Raw genomic sequence first — 23,542 nt, forward strand, 5'->3', positions numbered from 1 at the left:
ATGCTGTGCTACCCAGCTTCTTTTAACAAGTTAATTCATTTAAATAATGTACATACTGCAGGCATTATCCAACTCTCAGGTTGAAGATTTTAAGTAGAGGACAACTAAATTTCAGCAGCCATTTTTGTCTGGAATTTCAAGTTAATTTTGAGGCGGTTAACTTGCAGGACATCATAATTTCAAGATGACATAGCAAGTGACCTAAAATGCTTCACTGAGGCAAGAAGTAACAGGAGAAGGATTAGGGAGGGGGAAAGCTTTGAAGAAAGTTTTGAAAGGTGAATAGTGAAGCAAGGAGTCAGGGAGAATGGAAAGGTCAAGGACACTGAATGCTCTGCCATCAGGTGGAGTTGGGGAAGGGAAGGCACTTTGTGCCCTAAACTCAGAGAAGAAGTGTCTTGGCTTACAAATTTATTCTCTCTGAAAAACACACTGGGCAAGAAGCCAGGGGAGTAGCGAGGTGGAGGAAGGAGGAAAGGGAGAGGTAAGTGACATAGCTGAATAAAATAAAACTAAGATCTGTTGTTTTCCAGTGGGTTTAGATCAAATGTGTCATATACTTTGCTTATATTCACACAAAATAGTAAAGGACTAAGGACAGAACAAACCAGGCCTTGTTTTATTATTTATACACTAAGTAAGATGACTGACGACTGTCCGGTGAATGAAAACTTTTTCTACTTAAGATTTGTGTGCTGACATTCAAAGTCAGATAAAGGACAACAAAAATAGCCACAAATGCTTCAATTAAGGGTCTTAGAAAATTACTTCCTATTGCATTTGTGTTGGCACTTCCATTCTTATCTATTTTGGAATCAGATTCTAGAAATAGTGAGGAATTTGAGCAGTCTTATGCTGGAATGATCTTTCCACAGGGAACTATGTTCAGTTTGCTGACACTTATTTTGCTATATCACAGGTATATATTTTAAATAATTCAAGTATATAATCCTATAAATGCCAGAGAAAATGCACCCATACTTTTAAGCAGAGTGCCAAATGTTGCATTTACTCAATGTGAAACTCTGGTCTTGATTCTGTACTCGCCAAGTTTTTTTTTATTCCATTGCACTGTTACTCTAGGAATTTACGAGCTTTTATTGCAACTTAGCTAGCCATTAATGCCCATTTGCACTGCATTTTTAACCCTGTCAGTAAAGAGAGATTATCTGAAGCTGTTCTGTGATGCACATTTGTTTATGTAACAGTGTGTGACTGGAATTATCAATCCACCCCCATTATAAAGAATTGTCTGGAAAAGCTCACACAGAAACAAATTCTTCTGATCTTGTACTGACATAGCCTTCATATTAAGTGAAAATTGCTTATGAGAGATATTAACAATTATAAAATAGGCAAATGACAATTTGAATAAGATAACTTGGTTCCTTCTGTCTCTTAGCTTTTCTGCTGTCGAGTAACAAGCAAATTTTTATTTTACTTTTACCAAAAAGTCATGTTTATATGTCAATCCACCAGGTTTGCAAAAATGGGGGGAAAATAGACACAGCTACTCCTTTCTGCATACAAAGATTAAACAAACAATATTAACTTTATGTGAAATCATTTAGTTTAACATCCCCCTTTAAAACATAGGGAATTGGCAGCATGTGAGTGCCAGAGTGAGGAGCTGGATTTTACACCATACAATTATACAGTACCGTCAATCTGATCACTCTGCACAATGTCAGCAGCACTAAGTGCAGACCTTAACTAAGGGGTGCACCGCTGCTGAGCTATAGAAAATGCTTCAAATAATATGGCACAGTTTTTGTCTCTCTTATAACATGGCCATAGTAAACCAGGGTGAATTAAGGAAAAATTATGCAAGATAATTGACTGATTAAAGATGATGGCTTCATTTGGATGGCAATAATGCAGAGGTAAGGTATAAACTTTATGTTAAAAGCAGTGAATTTTGGTGCCTCTAGAGCTGTCATTTTTTTTTCAATGAAAGCCACCTGGATTCTTCTGCACTTAAAGAAATACTGCAATATTAAATACTCTTTGGTTATGATTGTGTCATGCTGCCAGAATGCATGGAACAGCTGCACAACGGAGCTCTTGCCTGAGGTAAAATGATCATCAACACCTGTGTGCAAAATTACTGGATGCTGGTAGGTACTGAACCCATCCCGCCACCCATCCCCCTACCCCCAACCCTCTAGTGGATGTAAAATTTATGATATTAGGGAAAACCTTACTTCAATTCAGAATATTTAATTCAATGCATCCAATTATCAACTATACAATGTGAAGAGATTTGGATTTTTTCTATGTCCTTTGTAAAAATTGTAGCAAATAGATTTTGTTTGCAATTAATCATTCATTTCTTCAAAACATTAAATCAATCATGGGCTAGACTGTCCATTACTTTAAAAATGGGTAAAAACACTTGCTTATCATTTTAAGTTATGAGCCTCTAACAAAATTAGTGAAACCTACATTTCTGAAACATGATTCCTGAGAGTACAACTTCATTAGCAGTAAAGGAAAATTATTAATTATGATAGCGATCCTGTAACCCTTTTCAAGCAGTTAAGCAGTCGCTTAACTGGTATAGATGGTGAGAAGCTCATTAATCCAGCTGCAGAGTGTGTAACATTCTGCTCAACGAAAATTGTGAAAAACCCAATTTTGCAGCAGCCACTGGTAATCTCTGACATGGAAAACTGAGAAAAGTCTGATGTAGTATTACCTCCCATACATATAGGTAACCTCTGTAATGTATTATCATAATCGGATTTTGGCAAGAGAGGACAGTGCTGAAATATGTCAATGAGCTAACAGGTTTGTCAATTCATACTGTAAAAGAATCCTTGTCAGATACACAGGAGACCTGCCAGAACGTACAGAAGTTACATGACTTAAAGAGTACAAAGGTAAGATCTTTAGAATAGTGAAAGCTTCATATTCAGTTAAAGTCAACAAGTTATTTAAATTGGACATTAAGCAGATGACTGAAAGAAATAATTCGCACTTAAAAAGAGCTTTTTATGTCCTCAGATATCCTAAAGCCCTTCACAGTGAGTTCATTAGTAAATAGGTTCAACATCAATATTAAAAAGGGAGGCAACAGTCAGAGATCATGGTACTTTACTGAAAAATTGATGAAGAAAATGTAGCAGATGTTGCATGAGCAGGAAGGTGGTTAAAGGAATGAAATAGAAGTCATGGTTAATGGATATTTTCTAAACTGAAAGGGTGAAAGCAGTTGTGCTCCTTAGTTCAGCATTCGGACCACTGTTCATCTCTATATGCACAAAAATAAACATTCCGAGTTTGTGAGTAGAAGGCACAATATAAAACCATACAGAGGACAGAAAAATAGCACGCAAACTTAACTGTGAAGGAGACTGTAAGCAACTTCAGGGAGGCAAACAAAAGTTAGCAGATTGGACAGATATCAAACAAAAATGCAGAAAAATTTCAACTGATAGATTTCTGAAGAATAAGAGCACTAATTAGTTCACCTTATAAAGGACAGTGTTAGGTGTTCAGATAAACATTTAAAAGTTGAAGGACAAGTTACAAAAGCTGTTAAAATGCACGAGGTCCTAAATTTTACAAAAGGGGTACAGAGTATAAAAGCACAGAACTAAAGCTAAACATTTACATATCATTGGTTTGTCCACAGTGAGGATGTTGCATCAGGTTTTGAGTGGTTTAATTTAAGTTATTCATCAAGGCCATGGAAAGGACATAGAAGAGATTTACTATGATGATATTATGGGTTGAGAGGTTTCAATTATGATGAGAAACCAGAGAAACTAGGGTTCTTTTCATAAGAAGGTTAAAATGTGATCAGATAGAGAAGTTCAAAATTATGAGGTTTTGACAAGGTAAATCCGGAAAAACAATTTTCACTGGTTATGGAGTCAGTAATGAGAAGGCAAGAATTTAAGATTATCACCAAAATAACAAAGGGAAACATTAAGAGATTTTTTGTTTCGTTTTATGGAGGGAATTTGTTAGGGCATGGAATGCCTTATCAGAAATGTTGCTGGAAATTAAATTTATAACAGTTTTTAAAATGGAATTAGATAATTATTTTGAAAAGAGAATGAAAGAAAATGGGACTGAGTACATAGCTTTGCGAGAGCCTGTGCAGATGGGATAGATCAAATGCTTCATGTGTTGATATGACACTTTAAAGAACTGTTTTGATATTACTTGAAAAGGAGGGTTGAGAGTTGTAGAGATATTAGTAGTAGCACTGCTTAATTCTTTAGCCACCCCCCCACCCACCAACCGCCCGCCCCCCCCCGCTCTGGCCAGGTAGGAAAATTAACCAAAATCCTCGGACATGCATGATTCTATGCTCAAGAAACCGGTGGCAAATGTAGACTAGCAGAGGAGTGCTCAGTGGATACTCATCTATGTGACAGTTCCTTGTCATCACATAGTCCTGGAGAAGAGGCAGTAGTGCCTCTGAAAGCAGTAAGCCTACCTCAACTCCAATAAGTCCTGAAGCACTGATGCAAGGATGAGAATCTGCAATTAACTCTACTTTTTCATGAACCTATGCAACTCATCTTTGTCATAAATACTAATTAAGGAATTTTAGCTCCTTCCCCCAACATGGAAATCGGAGTGGGGGGGAGGGGATTGGGGTGGTTAAAATGGACCAAGGCACATCCCTCTAAAGTCTGCTGCCACAAGTTAACCATCTGCAATTTTAAACTGCAGGGACCAAGGAAAGCACCCTGCTCTCTCCACCACTACCCCCTCACCCCCATTCCTGCTCCCTCTCCAGTGGAGGTGTTGGTTAATTTGGACTGATTGTATAATTATGTCATTGAGCTCAACTCAAATCATAACAACAATAAATGCCCTAGTCAACAAGGCCAAATCTATCGTGAAGTGAATCCAGATCAGAAAAGGCCCGGAAAAATAATTATTTAAAAAAATTAGGACTCCTTGTGGACCAGAAGCAGAAGGTGTGCCTTCCCTGCTTCTGTCTCCATCCTCCCTATCCCTGAACATGGTCTCATCAGAACTCATGCCCCCAGCCCTGCGTGTCTGCAACCATTCTTTCATGCCCTTGGTAGCAACCTCTGTCTATAGAATCCTGCTCATGCACGCTGGCCAGGAAGCGAATCCCACCAAGGCATGGCAAAAGTCTAACCTCCAATATGGAGATGTAGTCCAGGAGCTGAAATCCCTCCATTCCTCTGGGCCTCAAGCAGCAGCAGGTTTGGCAATCTATTTGTCTCCCTCCACACCCTGTTAATCAGTACTACTTACCCCGCTCCCCACCTCTCCCCCATCCTGAAACATACCAGCTCTACTGGCCAGTAAGAACACCTACCAGAAGTACCCACCTTACTTCAAGTCTTAGAACATAACACAGCATAATTCAATCACAATGATAAAACATTGGTCTTTGGCTTGACTTAAAGATGCTATTTCCTGAATTGTCAAATTGGAATAAAAAAAATCCCTTATTACTTGAACACCTCTACCAAAAAGCCGCAGCTAAAGCAAACATGACAAGAAAACTGTTCACAAAGCAGTAAAAGGAATGACAGTTGCATACATTTCTTAATTAAGTAAATGGCCTCATTAGCATATGAAGCAATTGCAAAATCATTACTTCATTTTGGATTTAACTGCTTAGCAAGTAAATGTGCAGAAAGAGAATAAAGTAATTAAAGTTAACCCCACAGTATTGATGAGCTACACATCAATGGAATAAAATAAGAAGAAAATAGAAAAGGTATTTAAGGCAACTGGAAGAAATCAAGAGGTTAGTTAAGGTTTCTTTAGCAGTCCTACAGTCATTTTCACGTGGACGAAGATAAACAAAAGACCAAAAAGTGCAAGAGTCAAAGAGCTACCTGGAACACAGTGGGGCTCCAATACACGTTTGGCTTTGGTCAAGATATCCAGATAAATTACATCAACAGTCACAATACAACTCTGATACCGTTAGCTTTAGAGAGGACATGCAATTGTAGATAGATAGAATCAAGAACAGAAATGTGTGATTACATGTTGTAATCATACAATCACGTGATAAAAGTAACAGGTGCTTGATGCAAAAAACAGAAATAGAATTACAAGGAAAAAAGCACAAACAGTAATAAGAGGTTAGAAACTTGCTTTAGTAGGTATGCAGCTGATTCACTCCAACAGCATATACTACATGTTTCTAGGCAAGAGATTCATTACTACAATTGCCATTTTAGCCATCTGTGTCAATCTAATAGCTCTCAAAAATAGTGAAATTGTTTTACAATCGGTCATTTAGCCTAAACTGTTGTAACATTTTCAATTTAGTTTTATTCTGAATATGACCATCTTCCACTCTTAGAATCAACACTTTCTTTAGTGATCTAAGCTGGTCTGAGACTATATCAAGATTTATGCTATGTAATTTGGCTGCTTAGAGCCATTAAGAAGAGTGAATTTCACTTCATTTGAAAAAAAAATTGAGACATGCTTATATGACATAAGTACGTTTCCTCATGTGAAAATCATGAAATTGTTATTAAACTGAATAAACAATAAGAGCCATACTTCCACTTCACAAACTAAAGCTGTGCAACGGAAATATTTCCTTAATAGTATTCATATACGTTTTGATCAATCCTTGTGTAGAAGTTTACCAATAGCTTACACTCTTTACAGTGTTTCTGTAAAGAGAGGAGCAGAAGAAGAGCTAGTGAATCTAGTGGCACTGGCCAAGACCTAGTAGCATTCATCTTGAACAAGTTATCTGCCTGGCTCCATGCTTACAATTATTACATGAAGCCTGGCTGAAAGGTACAGAGAATGAAAAATACAGGACATGAAAGAACTTTTAGGCTTCTGTCAGGGAACAATCACTGGTTTTATGATGGATGACAAATATGGCGACATTGAAGGTATGGGATCTCATGAAAATACCTGTGACCTATGTTTCCATGATTCTGAGTTCAGACCATAACAATAGAGAAAATACACAAACAATAAAAAATATTTACATGATTAACATGTAAGGATTATTGCAGTTTTAAAACAAAGCCATAATCTAGCTGAAATACTCTGAAACTGAAGCATTTTGGTTGGTTGTTCAAATTAAAGCACAATGTACGATTCAACTAAAGATGAACAAAAATGGCACTTTCACGAGCCTGAAAGGATTCTGCCTGTGGGTAGTAGAGCATGAGTTCTCTGAGAGAGAATTGCAACTCTCGCTATGCTACTGCGGGAAGGCTTGGAGCAGAGGGCAGGCACATCCTTAATGTGGAATTTATAAGAGAGGCAAACACCTCCAGATTGCCATCTTGTGCTCTGTCAGTCATTTACAGAGCAAATCCGCAGTCTGCATTCTTTGTCTAGTGACAGGATTTTAGAACGACATTAAGCACAGCAATTTACTGAAAAAAAGGATACATTATGAAAAGGAAATCTAGCACTGCACATTTAATGCTGTCTATATCATTGCAAATTATTTGCATGATGTCAAAAAAGGAACAATTAAGCTGAACTCTTACAAAGGGACATTTATAAAGTCTTTAAAATTAAGTTTTAATCTAACTATAGTATTCAACCTAATGAGATACGTACTCCTAATTTTTTTTTAGGAGGGTCAAAAAGTAAAATATTGCAGAGGCTGGAAACCTGGAAGAAGCAAACCGAAAATGCTGTAAATACTGAGCAAGTCAGATGGCATTTTTCTAGCCAACGCAAGTTGCACTTGAGATTTGGAACCCTTTTTCAGAAATGAAAGATGTTACAGGTATTTAAAATTAATGAAGCAATTTTCTTAATAATAAAAAAAAATCACACAATGGAAAGGTGTGTGGGGGGAGTTTAAGAGCCACTGAATGTCCCCTGACATTAAACCATCAAGGGCAAAGAGTGAAAGCAAGTTCTCTCATGCAGACCTGTTTCTCTGCAGAAGATCTAGAAGCTTCTTCCTGGGCGAGAATCACCTCTCTCTCTGCAGTTATCTGCACACTCTCACGCAGGGCTTCTTCCAGCTCCTCAATTCTCTCGTCCTTCTGTTGTACTGATTCCTGGGAAAAAGCAGGAAAACTATGGAATATTATTCCAATGGATAACTGTAATAGATTGTTAGTAGGTTCTCCAAACATTTTCCATGGTGCAACGCTACTCATTAAAATATCAGGATCAAATCTGAAATGGTAAAAAAGGTAAATTATCACAATCTACCAAAAAGTTATTTTATATGCATTAAACACAGCACTGATTAATGGTTCTGCCCTGGAATTTTCAACTTTCTACCGCTCATCTGTAAATGTAAGATGAGTATAAAGGTAAACCTGTAATTAAAAAAGGTTAAGAGAGGGCCAATTCAGTCCAAAGTATGGAACTGTTGGTTTATAGGCTAGACATTGAAAAATGGTACACATAAGACGAAAGTTAATCAAGTCATGAAACGGTAAGGAGCTGTAGACTTCTAATTTCTGAAAATGGTTCTTTTCACAACTATAAGTGAAAACAAAACAAAAACAAATAAAAGATACATAAGCTGTTGTTGGAACTGGCTGGTCACACAGGGACGCTGTGTGCTGGTTATCCAACATACAAATTGAATTTGACAGCAGGCTAGCAATTTAATTCACCAAAATCAACAGTGAACGTGTTATCCATCTCAGTACTGAAGGGCCAATTTTAAACCCATATGTGGAACCTGACAATGGTGGTATTTTCAGAGTTTTGTAGCACATTGGTGAAACAAATAAAGGCTTTTCAACAGACTGCTTTTAACTGAGATATTTAAGTGCAGTCAAAAACAGAATAACAAAAGCAGAGACAAATTATGCAAGCTTAGTGCTAGTAAGCATTGTACTTGGAGAAAGAAGTGCAATTATGATTTCAAAGTCGAACCAAATTATATGATGGAACAGTGATGTACTTCATAAATGTTACCTTTCAAGATAAACTAATTATATACTTAGCAAAAATATTATGCAAACAAAATTTAGTATTAAGATTTTATGCTATAGGTCATTAAAATCTTATAGTGTTATTTCATATTTAAAGAATGCATCATACACCTTTAAACTACTCTTAACAATATATACATTTTTAAAAATGCTCTTCTGCCTGATGCTCAAGTAAATTCAACCTCACAAAGAAAGCAGCACGGGATGAGGGTACTTAACCACTGTGTCCATACCAACTCTTCGCTAGAACAATCCAAAATAAATTCCACTATGCTACTTTCTCTCCGTAGCCCAGCTTTAATTTTATTTTTAACCCAAATCCTCCATCACTTCATGAGGATTTTGAAGTGATGATTCCTCTTCACTTAATTCCCAAACAAAAAAGAGAGATACCATTCACCCCATCATAATTTTAAAAGTCTCCATTAAATTTCCTCTCAACATCTCTGCCCCACTGGAACTACCTCGGATTTCATCTTATCACTGTACATTTATTCGCCTGTGGCCATCCATTTTAATTAATGTACACCATACATTTCCTATAGTGGGGTGCCCAAAATGTACACAGCACTCTATGACATAGTCATTGCCTTGCAACAAATGTATTGTTCCTAACTTGTCATCCTTACACTCTGTACCCCTGGATTTAAAACACAAAATACTACTGGCCTTTTAAGTGGCAATATCTACTTACGCCCGCATTTTTAGACAATTGAGTATTTAAAATCTCTAGGGGGAGAGTTTTCTCCCCGTCCGGGGGGTTGTGCAGGAGCAGCCATGTGCGCAGCCGATCGCCGCCATTTTACGTTGGGGGGGCCAATTAAGGCACGCTCAGCGTGACGCGCGCCCGGAAGCACGGAGTGCTCCCTGTGTGGGCAGGGAGGGTTGCCTGAGTCAGGGCCTGCGCTCTTTCTTGCCTCAGGGTGATTTAGTTTAAGTTTAAAAACATTTTAATAAAGGTAAAAATAATTTAGGACATGTCCCCTCATGTGAAACTGTCACATGAGCTGGGACATGTCTACGAATTTTATTAATATTTTCTTCAAACCTTTAAAAACCTTCATGAAACCTCATCCCACCTGTGGATGAGGTTCCATGAAAAACGTGAAGGCTGCCTGAGCTCTTCACCTGCCCGCCAACCTTCATGTTGGACAGGCAGCTCTGTCTATTGTTTTAATTAATAGTTAACTGGCCTTAATAGACCTTTGACATTTCGGCAGTTGCGCAGCCGACTCGGGTGCGCGCCCGCCAAACTGAAAATCTGAATGACTTGTGGTGACGTTGGGATGCACGCCCAATGTCATCGCACGTCATTATACGCCTCAGCCCCGCCCCCACTTGCTGAGCCGATGATTCTGCCCTAGGTCTCCATTTATCCACACCCTTCAGCATCTTTCTAAGTGGGTACTTCCATTCTTTGTTTTTCCTCCGAAAATCATACTTAGTATTAAATTGTATTTGCCAATTATCCACGATTTCCTTTAAACTATCCATGTTCTCTAGAAAACATTGCAGTAGATTTAAGTTCTTTTTTCCCCCCATTGTCAGCAACTGCCCGTCTTATGCTGCTCATACCCAAATCAAAATCACCATCTATAGCAAGAACCATGAACCATGGGGTTATCATACTTTCAATCACACTTCCAATCCATCAACAATCCATGAACTCCTTACTTTTTGCCCCTCAAGCACCTTTCTATCCATGTGCTACATTTCTTAACACACCTATTCCATTATTTTTATCTACTAGTCTCTCCTTCAAAAGAACTTTTATTAAATATTTAAGTTTGCACATGCACACTGAAATAAATTATATTATGCATTTTGGTGTGATTACAGGATATTTCAAACTGAAGAATTGCTTCAGATTCCATGTGTCCTTGTTCACTCAACATGGAGGAAGCATTTTGCTGTTTGCTGTAGGACAGAGACATTCATAATTTAATTAAAAGCAGTAAACAATAATTGCCCACACTAAATCGATTAAAAATAAAGTTACACACAAATTAAAACATAGGTGTATTCCACATTATGGACTAAATGTATGGTAAACTCAGCTCTCAAATGCACTTATACCATAAAGCTTTGATTGCTTAGCCTAGAAGATTTGTTTATGTGCTTATTTCAGCAAATTTTAAAATGAATCCTTGGTAAAGCTGTAAAATTAAAATAGGTAATGGGTGAATTATTATCGTTCCAGCAGCATGTCTCCTTGTATAGTGAGTGTGAAGACTTACACATTATTTATCAAAATGGCATCATGTTGAAATATTGCAATGCAATTTATGCTATCATGCTCTATTCGTATAAAAAATGAAAAGGATTTTCTAACACACAATTTTACACAAAACAGCACCTCTTTAATTTAGTGACTGGAGTCTCTGCAGCTATACAGGACCATGGGTTATATCCACAAGCTGATTTGCAACATTCCTGGTGTTGCAAATCAAAGTTTTTTTACACTTTAAAGATGTTATGTCATTACAAATTTAAATATATTGGTGTGAATTGCTAGATTAATCTCAAAACAGAACCTAGCTTGACCCAAAAGAAAATTATTACATATCTGTGTGCTCATCAAGGTAAGGTGATGGTTCTCAGAAATAGAGCATGCTTCCACTGCACACTTGGATTGAGGAGCTGCATTATTGGATATTTCATTAGTCATAATCTCTGTCAATCTTGGTTATAAATATGGCATGGAAATCAGGGTTCTAATTTCAAAACATTGTATTTTTTTGTCTAATTCCTTAGTAGATTGTGAGACCGCATTCAAGATTTGCAAAGATTTCTCAGTTTTTCAAAGCCACACATTAGCCTGGATTTTGCTGTCAATGGCAAGGGATAGCTTTCACTGTTCACCTCGCATACAGTTACCCAGACTCGCCAGTGGAAACTTCTAGATCTCCAGTGATTCCTTTTAGAAGACATCGCACTGAAACAACCTGTGGTGTCTGAACAGGGCAAGCAACGGCAACGTTCTTCAACCAGACTGAAGAATCCTCACTGAGCCACAAAGACTAAACCATGAAGTAAAACACAGGGAATATAAGTTACATTTAAAGCATGTACAGAAAGTGAAATAAAGATTGGAAAATGCAGGAGGGATCAAGAAGGTAGTCGAAAGAGAAACAAGAAAAGTTAAAAAAAATTTAATTTATAACATTAATTTTCTTTTGAGAGAATGATATTCCACATTTGTTAAATTAATTTTTCAGAGCCAAAGGAGTTATGTGTAAGTAATTATCTCTTATTACGAACTCGCTTGTTGCTGAATGCATTAGCCCTAACTTTTTTAACCGCTTTATTGTGGAACTAGTGAGAAATACAGCACGTTCAGGACATTTCAGGGATTTTAGTGCTGAGTCCATTGCCCAGGACGGCAGCAATGCACTCCGTAACTGCGCATGTTTGGACACCAGAAGTTGCTGTCAGATATACACTGTAATAATGATGATAGCTCTACCACATCAGGTCAATCAAGTATACTAAAATTAAATAACAAATGTCAATGTCACTCTGACATTCTAAACTCAGTGAATCAGGAATAAGTTTCCCCCATTACATCACTATAAGCCAATGCACTGCATTGAATTTGAATTAATTTAAAATTCATTGCAATGAACAAAATGCATGTAGCATTGCCTGGAACTGTGGAGAAATACTTGTGCAGCATTTACACATTCACAATAGAAAATATGGGGCAGAAATTTCCCCCCACTGGGGGGGTTGTGCAGGGGCGGGCGTGAACCTGATCGGGGCCATGCCACCATTTTACATGGGCAGGCCAATTAAGGCCTGCCCAGCGTGACGCACGCCCGGAAGCGCTAAGCGCTCTTTGTGCGGGCGGTGGGGGGATTCCCTGAGTCGGGGCCTGCACGGAGCTGCCTCAGGGAGATTAGGTTCAGAATGAAAGTTTTTATTAAAGACAAAGAAAAATTATTTAGACATGTCCCCCCTCATGTGACAGTGTCACATGAGCTGGGACATGTTTATCAAATGTTTGAAATTTTTTTATTTAATTAATAAACCCTTCATGAAACCTCATCCCGCCTGTGGATGAGGTTTCATGAAAAATGTGAAGGCCGCCTGGGGCTCTTCACCTGCCCGCCAACCTTAAGGTCGGACGGGCAGCATTCCGAACTACTTTAATTACTTTCTTAATGGCCTTAATAGGCCTTTGACAGTTCGGCAGGCGCACAGCCGAGTTAGCTGCACGCCTGCCGGACTGAAAACCTAAATGATGCATGGTGATGTTGGGACGCCCGCCTGATGTCACCGCACGTCATTTTATGCCTCGGCGAACGGGCCCCGCCCCCACTTACCGAGCCGCAGATTCAGGCCATTGTATAACATGAGAAAAAAAATCTTTCAAATTCCTCAATGATCTAGTTGTACCATAAAAACTGTGCCAATTAGCTTAACATGCATTATTTTCTTCATTTAAGACAGCTAGCATTTTTGTTTCCATCTTCAACTACTATAGTAAGGTACATCTGCTAACCGTTGTCTCGCTCACAAATAAGGTGGTCATGCTGTTTTAATACTTAAAAAATGGGCTTTAAAAATTCCGATTGGCACTTAATGTCTGACTGTAGCTCAGTCGTTCCCTGTAAAGTCTGATTAGATTATCTCTTCCTGCATTTAATATTTGTGGCACAGAAGCATTGGCTTGCATTTTGTGGTCGGTGGAGAATGAACGGCACCAGCTGTTCCAAACACTTACACTTGTCCACAGGCTGAGGTTTTGCACTGGAACCTGCTATAATTGGAAAGTCATTTAAGCACAGAATCCGAGAGGATATATGACCTGTGTGAATAGGACAAACCACTGTTGATCTCCTTAACGAATCAGACTGAAGAACTGTTACTGAGCGGTGCAGAGTCTGAACCAGGAAGTAGAAGTTAAAATATTTAATTCAATTACAAATCAAGTAGAGAAAGCAAAACAATGAGAGAGTCAGAAAAATGGGATTAAGTGAGAGATAAGGGACAAAGAAAAAGAAAATAATTTTTGTTAAGTTTTGAGATCTCCAACAATAACTAAAACCTGAAGGAGAGAAATTTCACAATTATGGAAGTTAATTTTCTGTGTTAGAAATGTTGTTTGACAGTAATTAAGACTTAACACACCATTAGAAATTAACCTTCACTTGAATGGACAAGCCCTAGCCTTTTCTGGCAAGCTTCATGGATTATCACGTAAGTATAGCAATTTAGGAATGTTCCATATGTTTTAATGCAGAGTCCCTTGACAAGATACTGGTGTAGCAAAGCTTCTGGAAGAATGGGCAACTGGGACAGAAACCTCCTGATTTTGACATTTAACTGCACATATGTGGTTGCCGGAAGTTGCTGTCTGCTTGACTCTTGAATAATGGTGAACACTGATAACCTCACCATTATTTTCACCACAAAACTCAGCCCTTTAAGTATGGCATGGATTACTATTACATGATTGAAATGGGTGTACCATACACTTTTAACTTAAGCACCTAAAGATGATATTGTTTTTAATCTCCATGTGCTCTAGTTGTTTGGCTGTTTTAATTTAAAACAGCAATATGCAATTGAAAGTGTAGTCTTAGTATTAGCTGTGAAAAATCAGGATCCAGGTCTTGTTTATCCAGACCACGTAAAATACCTAACATGCACACAGAAAGGCAAGTCGTTTGGGAAATCACATCTGTCTACGTGCATTTTCACCTGTTACATGCTGGTAAGCCAAGCCACACCATGGAGTATTTTGCACTCAGACAAGGAAAACAAGCACAAAAGAACATGATTTTGAACAGTTCCATTTTTTTTGGCTCTGCTGGCATCTGCTGATGTGGGGTCTCATCATCATGCTTTAGAGTCTCCAAACCTAGATGCTGAAAAATTCAGATAGGCAAAATTTCGATTGGCCTGATTTGGAGTGCACATTCTATCCCAACAGTAATACATCTCACTTACCCAAGTTAAGAGAGCAGAGGCCAGATTCAAATGAGCAGCAGGGAGTTTATCAGTGTTATATGCCAGTAAGCTATAAATAAGCACACAGCACTGATAAGTTTCCTGCTGCTTGTCCAGCTAGGACATTTCTACCTGTTAGGCTAATAGTTTACAGGGCTATCGGAAGTCAAATGGTAAAAATTCCAGTGGCTAGCCTATCACTATTTCTGATTAACAAGGTAGTTATTAGCTAATTGGTCAGGTATCAATGAAACTCTGAAATACTTGAAGGTTAGTTCATTTTCTATTGGTAGACATGTAGCCTTGGAGCCAACTCAATCCACTTCTAAAGGTGATAATTACTTTTTGGTTATGCCTATTTATAGAAACGTTAACATAAATCATAAATCATTTCATATGCATGCATGTGTCTTCATATTGCAATGCCACTTTATATAAATGGCTAGTTATTTTTCTCTTAAGAATGACTAAAATAATCAGTTACTTGAAGTAGATTCTATTACTGTTGGTACATATTTATGTAATTAGTCTGTTAAAATTACTACAGATTACCCATGTGCAGAATTTTCTCCAGATTGTTGCATTTAATACCAGACAGCTTTGTACGTTGAAACATTTTCCATTTGTAACATCTGAATTTATGAAGTCAGCACTATTTACAAAGGGATAAATATCACTTTGTAGCTGCCTCTGTGGAAGTCAATATTTGTACATTAGTTTGCTCTGCACTGACTTTAATGACCTGTGCAAACTTGGCTTTTATAACCTTCCTGAGTTTTCCCCTCAGCTGCAGATTTCTTCAAATTAAATTCTTTCAACAATGGTACAGTTTTTCTCCTGAGCAGAGGTTTAAAACTTTGGCTGTAGTTCAAAACACATTTCAGCAGCACATATGGAATTTATCCACTACTTAATAGAACCCCCACTGGTCAAGTGAAGACAAATGCATACAAGCTCATCAGAGTTAACAATCCTGAAATATTAATATTTTAGTTAGTAACTAGATAAAGGCCAATTGGTTTCAAACAGTGATTGATTTAAAATGCGGCCACAGTGAATTATATTCCATCGCATATTAATCATTTATAGATGTTGGTCTAATTTTCCTTCATTGCTTTAGGATGTCACGTTTGGGACTAGGCTTACTCCATATCATGTGGCAAGGCAGAAAAATATCCTTTTACAGAGAAGATGCTGAGGTTGTTTCTAAATCCTTATAAAGCAAAATTAGATTGAAGAAAAATATTTTCTGAGAGAGAAATTTGGAAGTCTGATGCACCAATTCTCACCTTCACCCTTTGCCTTGCATTGTAATTAAGCAAAACCATCTAAATCAGTTTTCAGCTGTATCATCCATAGAGATCTATGCAGCTAATCTAACAGAACTTTCAGGACTCTGTTTGAAATAACCTTAGACCATCTCATAAGATAGCCAGAAATTAAACAAGCTGAAACTGAGAGGTCCTGTAGCACAACAGCCATATTAATGCATTTTAAGATATGCCCACATGTTAATTTTTGTTATCCTCATTTGGAAAGCCTTTGTGGCATGCAAATGTTTGGGCAGAAAACTACAGCAAACAATGAAGAGTGTGAAATTTGGGGGTGAAGCCAGCGTTGAAAGTCTTGCAGTCTGATAGACATATTTTAAATAGTGGAGAAAAATGCAAGTTCTACAATGACTGTCCAGCAGTTGAATATCTACAAGCTAACACAAGTAGACTGATTTTCAGTGGAAAAGAAAAAGTAAATCATATTATATAAATGAAAGGGAGCAGATATTAGCAAAGCTTAAGTAGGTAAGTCAAGGGTTGAAATTGAGAATACTACAATTTCTGATATATTTTAAATCCAGATGTTTAAATTAACCATTAGCCAGGTACACACTTCTATTTTCTTGGCACATAACACGCCAAAAATGTGCAAATCTATCAAGCACTGAAACAAAAGCAATCTAGCACGACAGATGTTATGTATATTATAATCATCAGATCTTGCAACTTTCTGAGAATAATGTTGTCCACTGTGATTTCATGTTCAGACTGCTTCATGATTTGCCAGACTGTATCTAAAGTGGCTAAAATGGGAAAAGGTCCTCTGAACCACTTTCCTATATTGACATTACACTTATGATCAACATGGAAATTCTCTCTGATATCTACAATTTGTTTCACTAAAGGAAACAAAATACAAATATGAACAAGCAACTTTAGTAAACCATTTGGGCCTAATTTTGCCTCAGCAGTCAACTTGCACAGAATTTACAGCACAAAAATTGGCTATTTGACCCAGCTTATCTAAAGGACATTTCCACACTGCAGTCACAAATGAAAATCTAGTAAAGCGGCAGCATCCAGGGAACTCCCACACTGGCTGTCCTGCCACAATGCAAAGGAATTCATCAGTCAACATTACAAATATCCAGCTTTCTGATTTTCCTCCTTCTACTTCACTGGATAAGGCTATCACCGGAAAATAGTTTCTAATTTGCTGTTATAACAATTTTACTGCAAAACAATATCCAATAGTTTTAAAAAATTCTATCCACTGATACAAAAAAGTTAAGCTTCATAATACTTGCATTAAAACTCGGTAGGGTTATCTGTTATTTTGAAGATCTTGTTCCTGAACCCATTTCCAACTGTGCACCAATATCCAATGACATTTCCTAGTTCAAACACTGTGGTATGCCAGGGAACATCAGATTAGCAAATGATGACTGGAGACCTGGTCGACAGAATAGCTGAGTTTTATAGCCGTTTAGCTACACAAATAAATCATGGGTCATTGTAGAGAGCAGAGACAAGAACGACTTGACATCTAACATTTGAAAAAATGATTAATCATTCATTTTCTTCACAATGCTTTGAAAATTTAAGTTATGTATTTGATCAGCGTTTTAAGATTAAATTGTCCTGAGTTGACTTTAGATTCTTTAGGTAAGTTTGTATATAAATGAAAACTTGCTTATTGTTATCACTACTTTTCTGAGGTTAGAACTCTAATCTATATCCATACAAAATATCGCCTGTTCATCTTGAGCTTTTAAATGTACATTTGGAATTCAAGGGTGTGCGTATATAGATAGCGAAGATAAGAAGCACTGAGGCGGACTGACAATCTTACACAAAAAGGAGATCAATCAACCCACCTCCATTTGCTGCGAGTTATCGGTCAAGTTGTCTTCCCGTTTGCGAGCTTCCTCCAATAATTGCGCATTCTTCTTCTTTTCCATCTGCTCTTTGTGTTTCAAGTTGGCGACTTTTTTATTCTGGTCCTTTACTTGTCTGAGAATTTCAAAGAGGAGTCACTCAAGTAATTATAGGTTAATGATAAAATGCTATCTTATTTTATTCTTAAACTTTTACCCCCAACCACAACGACACCCACCCAACACGTAAAAATTTCAGGAATTACTTTCAATTATACCATGTGCTCTGACTAGTTTGAGAGGGCCTTGCCGCTATTTCTCCATGTTCGTCATCAAACATGGCACCAAGAGTACCCGAAAAGGCCAAAATCTCCAGCGAAGTGTCATTTCCATGTTCAAATAGCAGCGCTTTATAATTTTTATGCTCAATGTTGAATATTGGAATATACTTGTAGAAATGCTCATGCAATTGTAATATTCCGATAAGAGCACATAATTTAACTGTTAAGCTTATCATACTAAACAATGAACAGAATATTCTAAGCAAATGAATGATAAAGATGATGAACATTCTAAATTATGGTTAATTAACTGTAATTTAAAAACCCTTTAAGAGGGGTTCACACCACTTGCACTGCATTTAACAAAATCCTCCAGTACTATAAATGGAGGAATAAATTGATGCATATGTGTACAAACAGCATTTGTATTTTCCTCCACATAAAATTATTTTTAATAATATGCCAGTTTGACTTAAAAGGTTTTACAGACAATTATTAAATTTAAGCAAAGCTATCACTAAATTAATATGCACTGTCATAACAATTCTCAAGGGCAATTAGGGATGTGCATTAAATGTTAGCTTTGTCAGCAATGCTCACATCAAGGACAAATTTTTAAAAAATAAGAAAAATACAATAAGCCCAGTGTCTGTGTTTGCACTTGGCAAGTTCAGAGCTGTAGTTTCCATTTGCACATCTATGTTACCCAACCATGAACAAAACCAGTACTCTCTTTAAAGCTGTAACTTCAGTAGTAACAAAAACATCATTGTCATTTTTAAAAATAGGCTTGCATCACTTGAAGTAAATGTTCTTACGAGGACTAGATCCACGCAGAAGTTCTTGAAATCTGTTGCTCACCAAACAGAAAGGTGAAATTCGGAGACTACACAATAGTTCTCCTGCCACACCTACACCATATTTCAAGCAACGTTAGAGAACAGTTTTCCAATAAACAGATTTGCGCTATCCATGCTGCATCAAAATAAAGAAATGCTGAACTTAGCAATTTAACTTTAACTGTTCATAATGAAACTGAACAATCCATAATTATTTAAAGAAAGCTCTTGCTAAAATTGCCAAATCTATAATCTACACATTCCACTTCATTTTTTTAATACATCAGTCCTACCATCCTGAACCCACAAAACATTTGATATATTACGTGGCATATAAACCTGAATGAATAATGTAAAGGTTATGTAACACAATGATCTGAATCATGAACCATTCACACAAGATTCATTTAAGTATTTAATTATTAGCATAAATAAAAAGTGGAAACATTCTTTTTACAAATAGATACAGAAATACGAAGTATTGCTTATCCATTTTGCTAAAATTTCATATCAGCAGTAAGTTGGTGCAAGAAATCTTTTTCAAAGGGAAGTGTTTTTTTCACTGTTTTTTGGACTATTTAAGTGATAGCATCTAAATGAGGCACAAAAAATATTCCGGTTTTAGATAGAAAACTTCAAAAAGCATGCTTGTTTTTCTTTTAAAACCAGTTTACTATCTTGCCATCATTGGTGTGTGGTTGACCTGAGAAAAAGTTTTCCTTTCACCATGCACTTCAAGGCTGTAAATAATTTCCTGTTCATACAAAAAACAAAGAAAGGCCTTTCTACAGAATTAAGCACCTAGGCTTAGCCATTGAATGGCCATCAACTGAGTGGCCATTGGCTCATTAACCTACTTTTGAACTAGAAGTGGATATCAACTCTAGTTTCAATGGAAGTTTTAAAAAATATAATGCAAAATGCACAAATGCATGCTTTTTGCACAGTTTAATGCCTATTCAAGACACACGAAACTAATAACAGGGTAACTTTGAACAGTGAATAGTTCAGTTGGTGAAAACTTTTTCTTAAATTGTCTAAATTTGCTTTATAACCTAGCTTTCCAAGGTTTGCTAAAGGATAAATTAGATAGGCTTCAAATAACCTTAAACACATATTTCTTATTTACATAATCATTATCCTACATAAGCAAGCTATCAAATTTACTAGAATGTTTGATGATGTTAACTAGGATACTATAATAAAATCACAGCTCGATTTTCAAAGTATCTCAACAAAGCCTCGTCAACTTAATTGGCATAATTTACCGTGGAAGTACTGTCTACCCCAAGGAGGGCTAGGTGCCCTGAAGCAGAATTGTAAGTGATTTTCAGTTTATTGGCATGCTATCTGGCCTGGCACAGAATAAAGCTATCACTTAACTTGTTACCCAAAAGAAGCACAAATATTCATCATAAGTCCAACGAGCATGAAATGTTGACAGAGATTCCTGCCATAAGTATTACTTCTAAAAATCAATCACAAGAACTTCTGTTAAGAGAGTCTATAACATGTGATGAATATAAATATGGATGATCAGCATGTCAAAGCTTAAACTGCAGTGATATCCTCAGACACAGACATGTAAAAGTATGGAATCTGTAGCCAGGTACACCTCCAATGCTCTGATGTAGAAATTAGCCAAAACTCTTCTGCCCTTCTGGAAATTAATCCGATGATTTTGATGCTTTAGAAATAAGTTTTCATGCAAGAACATTCTCTGAACTTTTATCAGAAATCTGACTTCCATTAGTGGAATATCTTGAAAATTCCCTAATATAAACTCTCTCCATTCACGAAGATCATCTACTTATCATGTGGAAAAACTACCATCTCTTCTCACTATCCCATAACATCTGAAGAATAAAAACATAAGGTTTTCAGGATACCCCAAAATATTCTGTAGGCTCTTAGTAGCAAATCAAGATGGAACTTTTGGGCTTAACGTTTTCACACTTTTTTGTGAGAAAAAGAAAATCCGAATTTCCTCCTCAGTCCCTTTGACTTGCCTCAGCTCTGCAAGAGGACAACAAGCAATTTACTCCTATATAATCCACCAAGGACACTCTAAGTCATGCTCTAGTTTATGTCCAATGATGTTGGCATTATGATTGAAAACTTGCAAAGTGGAGATATTCAACCTCAATTCAATATTCTCCTGGCAGCATCACAGAATACATCAGATATTTCGGTGTATCTTTTATTATTTTGTAATCAACATTTTTGTTCTATCCACTTCCCCGTCACACTTTTCCTTGCTCAATCATCACTCAACAAGCAACTCAGAAAAATAAAACAAGTTGTGTCACACAAAAGTGCTTTCCAATGGGGCAGAAACTGCAATTTTTCAGTTTGACAGAATAGTATTTATCTGGTATTGTGGTACATAGTGACAAAAAGAAATGCATCAGCATTAACATTTATTGGTTATTTTTCCATAATGCAATGGAAGAAAATCATCAGGAAAAGGAGGGAGAAACAAAGACCACATATATAAACTGTCTAATACATTTTCCTGTAACATACTGATTTGGAAATATTTTTTAGTTTAAGCTGTGATTTGTCTGGAATGCCTTTATTGATATTAATAAATTTAAAAATGTTGTATTGATTTATATATAGACATATAAAACTCTGATAGAAGCATAAAATCATGCTTACATCATTTAAAAAAAAATTCTGGCCTCGAGCATCCCTGATTTTTAAATCGTTTCACCACTGGCGGCTGTGCTTTAGCTGCAAAAGACCTAAGCTCTGGAATTTCCCTCTAAACCTCTCTTTTTCGCTTTCCTGCTGCAAGATGCTGTCTAAAACATATCTATTTGACCAAGCTTTTGCCCATCTGTCCTAATAGTTCACTGTGTGGCTCAGTGTCAAATTTTTGTTCTCTAGCACTCCTGTGAAATGCCTTGGGACATGTTACTATGTTAAAGGTGCTACCTAAGTACAAGTTACTTTAAAAAAAACAAAGTTGAATTGTGACAGGGGGTGGAAGCAGAAGGAGGACGCTGGTTGGGGATTAATGGACCTATGGTCTCTCGGCAGCAATATTTGGAGAGAATAAGTGGATGGAAGCTTAATGCTGAGGTGAATAACGATGAGGAGGGGAAGATAAAAGGGTGGGGGCGAAAGGAAAAATAAATTCAGCAGGTAGCTTGAAGGGAAAGAGGTATGGGGTAGCGATGGGATGAGGATGTGGTAGAAAGGAGATGGGCATTAGGAATGTGCATAGGTAAGAAATTAAATGAGATTGAGAAGTAGAGAGTGAAGTATTTGTGATGGGTGGTGGGGGAGGGGGTGGGGTGCAAGAAAATGAAAGGATAGATGCTGAGAACCATATTTTCTCCCATCTCTAATACAATCTGTAGCTGTAGATGGCTCAGAAAGATCAGTTCAGGGCAAAGAAAAAGAAACAGACAGAACCAGAAAAGGAGACAGAGAATAAAACAGCATTAAGACAACAGAAACCGGTAAGCAGGAGACTGTATTCTCTGACTTACCATGTACAACCACAGGATGTTAATTAGTAATATATTAAAAGCTATTACAAATTTCCTGCAAATTTTTTTCCATTGTAAATTCTACACTCACAGGAGGGTGTAATAATGGTGTGTTACGTTTGCGTAAATGTTTCCATTATAAACGTGGATGTAGGAATTTATGATGGAAATATAAAAATAAGGACATATTGTATGACTTTGAAATAGGGTGGGAATTGCTTATGCACACTTTGGAGCAACTGTCCTGATTTTGAGCCTGTTTCGCCTCAAGATTATGCTTTGCCTTAACTTGGCATGTGCGATGCCATAGAAGATCAAATAGCTCAAAAATGATGTTTAACAACTTTTTTTTTGTTTTAATTTTGAAGTTGATTTATGTGTTTCTCAACTGCTGCACTTCACTGATTAAAACTTTAGTAGTTGGTTTATGTCAAGAAAGGTGCTAAAGCACCTTACACTCCCATTCTTCCCCCTTTTCCCTTGAGTAGGATGTGTCCTTGACTTGGCACCTGCCTGGCAGTATTGCTGATATCAGGAACTTGGTTTGTGGGTGTTGTTGATTTGATTCAATGTTCCACTAAGCATCCATGGAGGTGTTGATAGGACTTCTAGGAACCAGACAGATTTCTAAAGCAATCAGCAAACTACAAGGACACGGACAAGATTTCCTTTAAACTAACACATATTTTTCCCAGAAGAGATAAATGATCCACACCCAGAAATCCAGTTCTATTATTTAGCAGTTTAATAGCATAAATATATAAATGTCAGGTATGTACCATTTGTTAAACAGATGGATTCTCAATGCTGATGTGCGTACAAAACAAAATTCAAACTGTCATAAGGAGGATTTCTGAAAAAAAGGCAGTTAATTTAATTGCGAATTAACTTGGTATGAAGAAACAACAGTACTAAT

The 23,542-nt window shown here is 37.0% G+C and overlaps 1 protein-coding gene across 5 annotated transcripts in view; it reads right to left on the bottom strand.

Annotated features, from left to right (window-relative positions):
* Positions 1 to 23,542, bottom strand: part of LOC121280155 (ERC protein 2) — an 859,042-nt gene that overhangs the window by 335,441 nt on the left and 500,059 nt on the right. For 4 of the 5 annotated variants that reach the window (XM_041191852.1, XM_041191850.1, XM_041191851.1 and 1 more), the window contains 2 exons: positions 18,007 to 18,142; positions 7,875 to 8,006 (listed from right to left, as the gene is read on the bottom strand). In XM_041191852.1, coding sequence (XP_041047786.1) covers positions 7,875 to 8,006; positions 18,007 to 18,142 — 268 coding nt within the window. The remainder of the gene's footprint in view (positions 1 to 7,874; positions 8,007 to 18,006; positions 18,143 to 23,542) is intronic. The other variant, XM_041191854.1, reaches the window with a different exon arrangement.

The sequence above is a fragment of the Carcharodon carcharias genome, chromosome 7, assembly GCF_017639515.1.
Source record: "Carcharodon carcharias isolate sCarCar2 chromosome 7, sCarCar2.pri, whole genome shotgun sequence".
In the NCBI taxonomy this organism is placed as follows: Eukaryota; Metazoa; Chordata; class Chondrichthyes; order Lamniformes; family Lamnidae; genus Carcharodon; species Carcharodon carcharias.